Below are 11,203 nucleotides of genomic sequence, written 5' to 3'. Positions count from 1 at the left end.
GTCTATATTATTTTCTCTAAACTTGGTCAAATTTTGTAAAGTTTGACTTCAGTCAAATCTAATATGCAGACTAAATAAAAGCGGAGGGAGTAATACCCTGCAAAAAAGTTTGTAATTTTTTTCTCTACTGAAATAAGTAGATTTACAGAAGATTCAAAAACACCAGTACGGAGTACAACAAGTGGATTTACAGGTAGTTAAAAGATACTCAAGATGCGCCAAAAAGACACGACCCCACCGTATCCCACCGTCGCACCCGTCACTGCGCTCGCTTTCGCCCGCATCCATTCCATCCGCACTCCGCACCGCCCTCGCGATGCCGTCGCCCGCCACGGCCACGGCCGCGGCCGCGGGAGCGCCCCTCCATCGCCGCCCGTGCGCGCCGCGCCGCCTCGTGCAAGCCTCCTACTGCTCCCTCGCCTCCCGCGCGCTCGTCGAACCCGCGCGCCACGCCGCCCCGGCCCCGCTGCTCGTCCGCAGGCCCCGGCCGTCTCTGGCGGTGGCGAGGGCGGCGAGCCCCGACGCCGCCACCGGTTCGTCGCGGTCGCCCGCCTCCGGCGGCCAGATGCTGGTGCGGATCTGGCTCCTCTCGACGGCGATGCCTCCGCCTGGCTCGGTTTATTCGTTTGCACGTGCGTGCGCGCGCGCTCAGTGGCGCTTGGTGTGTTTGTTTCGCAGGTGTTCGTCCCGCCGCACCCGCTGATAAAACACTGGGTCTCCGTCCTGCGCAACGAGCAGACGCCCTGCGCCGTCTTCCGTGAGTGCCTCCGAAATGGCTTCCATGTTGCAATTGAACCCAACCTGCTGGCGGCAATTTGTTGTTGATTGACTTCCGTATATAAGAAGCGTTTTGCTGAAGTTTGCACGGTTATAAATTGAGATGGTTGTTGTAACTTGTTGTAGGGAGTGCTATGGCAGAGCTTGGTCGTCTCCTCATATATGAAGCCTGCAGGGATTGGCTGGTGAGTGGAAATCTTGCATGGCTCGGAATTATCCGTTGATCATCTTACATTTGTAAAGCACGACAATGAAAAATATTCCGTGAGAGTGACACCAGTGTCAGGCAGTTTTGAAATGGCATTGAATGTTGTTACCTGGCTGAATGATGAATGCCAGTAATACCTGAATTTATAGATCATAGTAGCTCATAATATTTCCATCCCCACTTCTTATCCAACCTATTTTGCATGTACTTTTAAACATTTAACTGTAGAGAGAATTAATGGCATGGTGCTAAACTGTTTGAAACACTTGCAGCCTACAATCACAGGAGAAATCCAAACACCCGTGGCTGTTTCAAGTGTTGAATTCATTGATCCAAGGGAGCCTGTTATGGTAAGTCTATTTCTTAGCACTAGTTATGTATTTGGTTTGTATTGTATATGAGTATATTTACTCTTTTCATTAGCGTGTATAACAGGTTGTTCCAATTCTGAGAGCTGGTCTTGCTCTAGCTGAAAACGCTTCATCAATTTTGCCAGCCACCAAGACTTATCACCTTGGTAAGTTGTTTGCATAAATTGCAGTCAAACATTGTTTTTTATTGAAAATGTCAATTAGCTTTATGTTAACATATTGCTTACATTGGCTGCATGGCCCATTTCCAGTAATCTTAGCTGATTTGTTTTGTTTCTCTAAATACCGATGCTGGATATTATGGATTTAATGTGCACAAGGTTTTGGTCAGATGCATAATGTTTGAAATATGCACAATGTTTGTTTCCAACCAAAATAAGAAATATATTTCCTTAGAGCATGTGGAATTATAGTAAAGCTAAACTTCGTGAATCCAATGCGTTAGTATTTTCTTTGTCAATTACGCCATGTGCCTTGAGAGCTATGTACCATTATTCTTATCTGCCCGTTTCATTGAACATGAAGGACTTCGTAGGGATGAAGAAACACTTCAACCTTCGGTATATCTCAACAAGTATGTGCTAAATGCTTTTTCATCTTGCAAGCGCTTATTTAAATATCTATGTAGTACTTTTTAATTAGGCATCAGGCAGACGCATGATTATGTTTGACCTTCGATATATGAGTCCCTACTGAACTACTCCCTCCGTCCCATAATATAAGAGCGTTTTTGACACCAGTGCAGTGTAAAAAACGCTCTTATATTATGGGACGGAGGGAGTACTTAAGTCAGTATTTTGTCTTGGAACTTGATATGAATGTACTTACCTATGCAAGTCTTTACAATACACAGCAAGGCATGCAAATATTACAAAACAGGGGTTTCATTGCTATTTAGTAGAGTGGTATGGTTAAATTGTGAAACCAACCTTACCTTGATAATGCGTACTACGTAGTTTTTTACTTCCATTTCAGTTACTCCCTCCGTTCCATAATTGTTGTCGTGATTTGAACCAAAACCACGACAATAATTATGGAACGGAGGGAGTAGTAATTCTATTTCTTCTACCCTTAGGGAATAAATTAATCACCTATGTGAATTCAAGTAGTCTCATATTCTTCCTTTCTTTTCCTTTATCTCATTTAATGCAGCTTGCCAGAAAAGATTCCAGAGGGGACTCGTGTGCTAGTTATTGATCCAATGCTGGCCACTGGTAACAATCAGCTTTACCTAAACAATACAGTTTCTGCCTAACACTCTTCATGTGTGATCCTCTTCACTAATAAGTGAAAAGAAGTTCATTTTGAATACCATCCAATTTCAATATGTTTCTAGTTCTCCTTCATTTACATGTTAATTATCATGTCAAGTAACAGAACATTAATCTCCTCAAAGAAAGAAAGATAAAGAAAGAATGCTTATTTTTAGTAATAAAAGAGACAACAAAAGTTATAGATTGATTCATGTAAGCAGAATGGCTGGTATACTAACACATAAATACAATGATTATACATTCAACCTGTATGCCTTTAGGTGGGACAATCGTTGCTGCTATTGACTTGTTGGTTGACCGTGGAGTTACAAGCAAACAAATTAAAGTTGTAAGTTCATGGAATTTTTCTGTATTTATTTCTCAATTATTCGTTCAAATCAACTAACACCTATTGTTCTTATGATGCAGGTATCAGCTGTTGCAGCACCTCCTGCGCTACAAAAGCTCAGCAACAAGTTCCCTGGGTAAGAATAGATCATAAGCCATGCACATGTGTGTATATCAAGCTCCTATTGTTTACTCTGTTTCTTGTCTCCAGGCTCCATGTGTACGCAGGGATGATCGATTCTGAAGTAGACGAGAGAGGGTACTGTTTTAAACTTCTAGCCATTCAATGCTCATTCTGTAAAATGTGTACATTGAATCTCCATTATTCAGTATAACGCATTACCAATCAAGCGGAGCAATGACTAAGGTTGTTGATTTGTACCCACAGGTACATCGTTCCCGGGTTGGGAGATGCTGGTGATAGAAGCTTTAATACATAATCGGACCATTCAATTTTGGCGCAGACTCTGCTCTACCATTGGGAATCGTATATGCTAATTTTTGAGGATTGCCATATTGGGAGTACTTAAGATTGTGCTGCCATATTCTGGACTTTTGTCCTTTGTAATATACTTTCTATTCTTATCATTTTGTAATTATCCATTTTTGTATGGTTATATTGAAATAGTATATGAACTCTCCACATTTCTCATGAAGAACAGTTTATTTTTAAGTGAATATTTTTTTCTCTGTATACATGAAGATATCTGTTCACAAAGTGTCTTTCAGATTTTTTTAGTGCGTATTTGTCAGTTAACACTCAGCAAAAAAGAATGACCTACTGTGCCCATTTCAATCAGACTAAAACAACGCTTGAAGCAATGCCAAAGCAAACTTAACAGGTCATGAATGGCTGTTTGGACGTGTGAAATTACTGTGGCCATCAGTATTTAGCTCGTTGAACGGGGCCTGTGAGTGAAATGAATAGCTGCAAGAGCAGATGATACTGCTGCTATATGGGATATTGCAAGCTAGGGCATGTACAATTGGGTTCTCTTCATCGTCATAGTATCGTATGACATGTCACTAGGATACTCTTAACGTCCTTTGAGACACACGGTGACTAGGATACTCTTAACGTCCTTTGAGACACACGGTGACGGCTCACAGAACTGATTCTGACGAATTACTAATCCACTGGATCCATCTAGACATTCTAAAATATCAATGCAGTGGCAGATGTATCAACATATTCGAGTCACGAGGAATGCTAAATCGAAGCTTAGCGGATAATATAGCCAGAACGGTTTTCAAAGTATAGACAGGCATGAAGCAGGCGTATCAACAAACAACATATGCTTTTGTCTAGATCAGAATACTTTGTTTACATCCTTTACATGCTGTTCTTCCTCCAAAGCTTTGGTTATATAGGGAGAAGTCCAAAGGAACAACTACTGTGATACGGAGGACTGCGGACCGAGGCATAGCATCACCTACAGAGTCGGTCCTGGTCCACCTCCAAATGAGCCAGTAATCACAACTGCGTATCACCTTTGTACATCTCCCACAGACACAATGCACAGACAGCAGGGAAGCTTCAGCACTAAGCACATCTTATCACCTGAACATACACACATGGGAAAATGAGTGTCACCTGGTGCATGCAAATGGTTTTGGGTATAAAACAGACCTATGCTTGTCCTGAACAGGCATGAAGGAACCAACCTTGAAACTGAGGGAGCTCTAGAGCTCACTATAATTCCGCCAAACTGCTCGGAATTCCTCTCTGAACGTATTAAGACGTGCTTTCAAATTAGGTGTTCTGAAGCTGGCATGAAGTACCGTTGCTGCCAACAGAAAGACAAATTAATAAGGACATTCCAAGATAAATACAGAGTTCCAAAAAATAAATAAAGAACTCTACACCGTCCTTACTAAGCAGAGCAATGAGAAGCGCCCATAGAACCGTGAGGAGACTGCATGAGGTCAACCAGAGCATGCAGCTAACTGCAAACATGAAAAAAAATGCTTAGTTCAAGTTTTTTGAAATGTGGTATGTTGCATAGGATTATACGACGGAAGGTTTGGTCCTGCTCACCTGCCGAAAATAAAAGAACAAACAACCAGCGAGGCCGACCACAAATATGAATTGATCTCTTCGAGCTTGGTCGACCACGAATAACAGGGCTGCCAGTGTTGACAAAGAGTATTAACAACACTATAATAGTAACCCACGTTAAAATAAATAAGGAAACATTAGAAAGTATAGTGTTCCTTACGTTATCGGTGGTCTCATCTTTGCAGCTAAATGTGGTGAGAACTGCCTGACAGTTCGTGTGACTTTCTCATTAAAAGTGACAGCAAAACTGCATCATCACACATGATAGTTAGTTAATTAATCACCATTCGAACACTTGGTAAATCAATTGTTATCATTTTAAATGTGGAGAAACTTTTAATGATTTAAGAACCATGAATCACGAATAGACACAAGGAAAAACAACCCTAAAAGGCTACAACAATTTTTTTTATTTAATAATCCTTCATGCTTGTGACAATTATATGCATTATTCCAATACAACTATGGCCCAATGCTGTAGAACCTAAGTTGCTTTTCAACTGTATCTATCAGATATATTTTTATCCTACTCTGCTGCTGCATGTAATGGTCGTATATCATAAGGTAGATGAGACTAGGCTCGAGAGACAAGAGGGAGGTGATGGGAGTAGGGAAGGCAGCAAGAAATTGGAACACAACTTCTTTATTAATTGCCTAAACGATCATAGATGAGTACACGCCATCTATCACATAGAGGAACAGATAACTTGACCCCTGATTATCTAATCCTAACTTTCTTAAGAGGATCATATATTTGAATAATAAGTAGCCTGGCTGGCCCCTAACTAGTGCATGTAACACTGCGATCTAAGATGCTTGGCAGTTGGCAGGCATCATATGGTGGCATTAAGTAACATCGGGTTTATAACACAAGGAAATAACTTGATAAAGCATGCCCCTGATTTGCTAAATTAACTCCTAACACTTCCACTGTGTCAAAGGACTGCAGTATTGCAGTACTGGTATAACCTCAAGATGGAATAACTTGTGCTACATTCTGTGAAATTTATATGAATATTGCATTTAGCTTATATTTGAAAAGGTAACATTTAGGTCTAGTACAGCAACTGGTCAATTACCCAAGTCTAGGAATCTAATGATGTGCTCTCTGGTTCATTGGCAAAAAAGGAGCGCCATACAGTGTTGGTATAATAACAAGCATGCAGCTAGCATACAATTTGTTCCAACGTCCTACATAAACAATGGTGTATTATCGAATTAGGAAGCTGTTAAGGTTTCAATGTTAGCGGCATGTACATAAAATGTACCCTTGATTGATTTACCCATAAAATAAATTATAATGCTAGCCGCCAAGTTTATTATAGCCTATAGGATTGTCAGAAACTACACATTCACTTCTTCATAAGAGAAAAATAGCTTAATAACCTTGCAAACCACAAATATATTTATATATTGGATAGGCTGACAAGTGAAGCATTGGCCGACTTGCCAAGCACATAATAATGACGCTATTTTCCAACTTGCATTATATTTTAGTGATAATGATTAATGAGCAAACTGTCCCTTCGGCTACAGAACCTAAGTTATGATGGCTACACATTTTTTGTGCATGTTTATGCAATTCTATACATAAAAAAGGGAGCATATGTGATCATGATCTGATGACTAATCTGCTGTGACTGGAGTCCATCACGTAATATAATTTACAAAGAATGTTCCACTACTGATGCATTATCTTTGTTAATCATGGTAAAGAGCGCATTTTAACATAACAAACTAAAAACGATCTGATCAGAACCAAGTTACAAGAACAATGCAAGGAAAGCTATTAGTTAAGTACTCGTATACCTGTCATTAAGAAATGCAATGCTGAATCCAGTCATAAAAGCTGCAAGAATAGCAACTGGCTTCCAAAGGAAACCCAGCCCTTCATATATACAAATGGCAGCATGTCAAAACCAAACAAAAAACAGGAAGATAAATAATCTTCAAATCTTTCATTGCTTACCAAGAATGAACATGATCAAGATGAAGTAGTTTGTCCTGTAGCTGCAGATCAAACAAAAGTTGAGAAAAGAACTTCAGTACATGACAAAAACGAAACCACACAAACCATGTCTTCAAAATGAACTTCCACAATGCTAACTTCATGAATTAATACTACTTTGGCATGCATACTACTCCCTCCGTCCCATAATATAAGAACGTTTTTGACATTAGTATAGTGTCAAAAACGTTCTTATATTATGGGACAGAGGGAGTAGTTAACATTTATCAGAATAATTATCCCTTTTTTCACCTCACCAGCTCATGTAAGTTGAATCAAGCCCATATTTAGATCACTTTGCATCTAGAAGCAGAATTTGACATGCTTTAAGTGAAAAAATGGAGTCTTGCTCTCATCTCACAGATACATGGATTCCAGCAAGAAATATCCAACATGATGCCTTCAAGCTACCTGCTACTCCTATGCACACTCTTAGCGACTAACATCACAGTATACAATGACATGCACATATGTGCTCATCGAATTCTCCATTCAAACCTCTTAGCACCGTTGATGGATTTATCTACACTAAACGAAGGGCTATCAGAAGGAGTCTGAAGCACACGCATATACCCCTACTCTATTTTCCATGGATCCAGGGAGCGCCTGATGCCCCTATCCATTCACCAATCAACTCAAAACACGCACAGATCCCGTGGAGTCAGTCAAAACCTCGTCACACCAGCACAAATCCCTGGCGAATTCGCCAAAACTTGTATCGGCCAGCCGAGTTGGCAGACAAATCGTGGAAACGGTAAGACGGGTTAGAGGGGGGAGGAGGCGGATCGTACTAGTAGAGGTTGCACTTGAGACGGCTGGTCCACTTGGAGTAGGAGCGGGGGACGGTGAAGCGGGAGAAGAACTCCGGGACGGGGCGCGGCGGCGTGGACCAGTCCACCTCCCGTAGCGCGGCCACCAGGTCCTCCGCCGTCACCGCGCTCCAGTCCATCGCCGGCGATCCAATCCGCCCCGATGCCTCGGCTAGCGGGCGAAGCGAAACCTGGCGGGCGAGCGAGCGGGCAGGCGGGCGGCCGGCAGGCGGGCGAGGCGGACGGCGGCTATCGGCGGGGGACGGGGGCTGTTGGGTCGTGCGGGAGAGAGTTTCCTCGGCTTCGATTTGGGGATTTTGGGAAGGAAGCTTTGCCGTGTCCGCGGAGATGAGGAAGAGGAGAGGAGAGGTCAGAGGACAGCAGAGATGCGTTTGCCCTTCTGCGCTTTTTGGTGGTCCGGCCTGGGAAAGCCGTCAAGGGACTGTTGGGCTATGCTACTGGGCCACCATCCGTCGGCCCGACAGAGTGAGGTCTCGTTTCTTTCCCCTCTCAAAAAAAAGAGCCCATAAAAAAAAGCATATCCTATATATTTAAGAAGTTCAACCCCACTATTTGATTTATCTCAACATGCAACATAGACACATCAGCATCCAATCACAACAAGCCACGTCACACATGATAAAGTCCCACACAGCCCACCTTCTGAAGTCATTTTCCCTGAAAAGAAAAAACAAAATCTATCCAATTTTCCCCACGCAGCCACGCCCCACGCCCCTGGTCAGACCCATCCCCTTCCTGCGCTTTGGCTTCTCCTCATGGCGGCGGCGGCGCTCCATCCCATCACCCGCCACATTTCCTGTGCGGCCCAGCAGCAGACGCGGTGGATGCGGCCCCTGTCCCCTCCCTTCGTGATATCCGGAAACAACAAATCTTTCGGCTTCTCCGCCCCCGCCTCTCCCCCTGCCCCATCAATAATATCCACCCCGCATCCCCAACCTTCCTTTGCTTCTACCATCCATCTCCCTCCGATTCGTCGCCTTGGTCATCTTCTTCGCGTTGGGTTTCAAGGTCAGCATGTCCTCTTCGCCTACCGATGTCATCCAGGGCTACCTTCGATTTTGATCGAGTGATCGTTCAACAATGAGGAAGTCCCATGGCGTTGTAGTCTTAGATCATGACTGCCCCGTCAACGAATCATGAAATTATTCTCCTCACCAAAGGTTAGGCTCCGTATTCTCATCCTGTCCCACCCATGTAGATCTGATGTTGTTGATTACTTTGTGCAATTCTGGGATTAGCAGTTCTCAAGTTAGGCAAAGTATGTATGTTCCATTATTTTATTAGACTGCGGCTTTTGATGTTGCAGGCCACAAGAACCGGTATCTAGCAGTGCCTCTACCACTGCTTGGGAGTTTTTTAGGATCGTAAGACGATCGATCTGGAAGGGTGTCACGCCAACGGGGATCAGAGTATGCAAATCGATAGGACAAGGTCTTCTCGATCTCGCCTGGCTGGCCCAACCGCCCAATAGGGAAACTTGACCTTAATCTGCAGGTATATACTGTTCTTACTATAGTTTCATCCAAATTCGATCCATCGGCAAGCCGATCTATATGCATGTATTCCTGTGTTGCAGCTATATACAATGTCGACACGTGCGAGGTGGCCGTGGCAGGTTTACCCGCGGCCTGACGGCTGATGGCCGGGAGCAACATTGTTCTTCCATGTTTTTGATCTCACCCTTTTGATGCACGAGCGTTCCTCCATGTTTTCGATGCATAGCGTTCCTCCTTGTTTTCGATCACACCCTTTTGATGCACGAGGCTTTGGCGTCGGTCATAATAAAAATTGATGTTCTTTCTTTCTTTTTTGAGAAAAAAAGCAGCCATTCTTTCATTTGATCGGAGGAAAGATGTCAGATGAAAAGAGAAGGAAAAAGGATCAGATGGGAAAACAAGCTAGCGCGGATATTCATTATTTCCCTACATTTGGAAATTATTATATTTAAGGGTCAGTTGCATTTGGTGTGCTTTAGCCAACTCCGGTATGAAGTTTTTGTTATAGCTTGGTTGCTTTTGTTTCATGCAATTGGCGCTTTCTGAATATGCGCAAAAAAACCTTTCAGCTGTGAGCTCTGTCGAAATGTATATGTGTATACTAACTTTCCTTCTAATGCATGTACTTATTCTCCATGAAGTAATTATTTGTTTAAAGGTAATTTTCAGGTCATGTTTATTCAACACTACTGGAACTGCTGAAAGCTGTACAATGATGGCGACCATAAGTGTTACCAATAAACAATGAGGCAAGTATGGTTTCCATGTTTGGTTTTAACCTAACACATGATTGTACAGAGTTATTTTCTTATTTGCGGAAATTTGATTCTGTGTTACTTACGGGATTGACAATCATTGATTCTTTAGTTGTCTGACATGTGATCGTCCCCTCCATTAACTGCAAAATATGCCTTTGAATCCCTCCGGATAAATTAATTATAGTTGTTTGTTAAAACTTGAAGTAGGAGCCTCACTTATTTTCAAATCTTATACTCTTTTCAGTATTTTGAAGGAAGCGCTTCTAGCATGGCGGAAGTCATGTAATTGTAAAGGCTGCAACCTTGATTCTCACAAAAAGGGTGCCTCACTGAGTTTGGAATTACGCCATTGCGGACAATGGAGCCGGCTTTTGGGTCCTTCCCTTACATAAGAAAGGCATGCCTTCGGGCTTCTTCATATTTTCCTGACGGTCAAGTTTTTTTGTTAATAATTTCCAGCGATAAAAAAATTCTGCTTTCACACTCCTCTTTTATGTTTGCGTGTTTGAAATAATTTTGATCTTATGTTTTATTATGTTCCGTCTAATGTTGGCATGTCTTCAAAGCGAAACCATCTTATTTGCAAACCTTGAAGGCGTGTATTGTTGACTGAAATGTTATAAATAAAACTGACGATGCTTACTTATATTGCTTCCATCCTTCCTTTGTTACACATCAATACAAGAAAGTTGGATAGGGGACAACACTAACTCCACACATCAAGTGAACTATAGTATCCCGCAGCAACGCGCGGAGTATCATCTAGTTTCTCAACTGTAAAGACAGCATATTTATCTCCTCCTTCGAAAAATGAGGCAAATACACCGATGATACATCAAGTTGAACATGATGATCATTTTGGTGCTTAAAAGTGAAAAATACATGAAACTGGTCATTGATGCTTAAACTTGTCTCGTAATGCAAATACGGTTCAACTCCAGTTTGTAGACGTAGGAAGCGCCTATGTGGTGGCGTGCCAATGTGGTGCCTGGCCCACTGTTAGTGACTGAAGCATCACATGTTTGCAAAAGAAAAACTGAATTAGTGCTAAATTGGTTTAAAAAAGTGAAACACCATTGCATCTCTATAATTGTG

The 11,203-nt window shown here is 42.3% G+C and overlaps 2 protein-coding genes across 2 annotated transcripts; one reads left to right on the top strand and one right to left on the bottom strand.

The window, feature by feature from the left end:
* Positions 1–232: 232 nt before the first annotated feature.
* UPP (uracil phosphoribosyltransferase) lies at positions 233–3,653 on the top strand. Its single transcript, XM_048685354.2, has 11 exons — positions 233–571; positions 679–757; positions 904–962; positions 1,258–1,335; positions 1,421–1,502; positions 1,882–1,930; positions 2,509–2,570; positions 2,891–2,958; positions 3,039–3,094; positions 3,169–3,216; positions 3,346–3,653. The coding sequence occupies exons 1-11, from the start codon at positions 317–319 to the stop codon at positions 3,395–3,397; spliced, it is 888 nt and encodes a 295-aa protein (XP_048541311.1). The 5' UTR covers positions 233–316; the 3' UTR covers positions 3,398–3,653.
* A 585-nt stretch (positions 3,654–4,238) lies between these two features.
* Positions 4,239–8,239, bottom strand: LOC125520439 (PRA1 family protein A1-like). The gene is made up of 8 exons (XM_048685369.2): positions 7,816–8,239; positions 6,986–7,026; positions 6,826–6,904; positions 5,177–5,263; positions 4,996–5,084; positions 4,833–4,904; positions 4,623–4,744; positions 4,239–4,518 (listed from the first exon to the last, which is right to left on the bottom strand). The coding sequence occupies exons 1-7, from the start codon at positions 7,971–7,973 to the stop codon at positions 4,641–4,643; spliced, it is 630 nt and encodes a 209-aa protein (XP_048541326.1). The 5' UTR covers positions 7,974–8,239; the 3' UTR covers positions 4,239–4,518; positions 4,623–4,640.
* Positions 8,240–11,203: the final 2,964 nt, after the last annotated feature.

Source organism: Triticum urartu, chromosome 1A (assembly GCF_056163025.1).
Source record: "Triticum urartu cultivar PI428250 chromosome 1A, HENAU_Tu73, whole genome shotgun sequence".
Taxonomy (NCBI): domain Eukaryota; kingdom Viridiplantae; phylum Streptophyta; class Magnoliopsida; order Poales; family Poaceae; genus Triticum; species Triticum urartu.
Note: the sequence above shows the minus strand (reverse complement) of the source record. Positions and strands in the feature narration are given on the sequence as shown.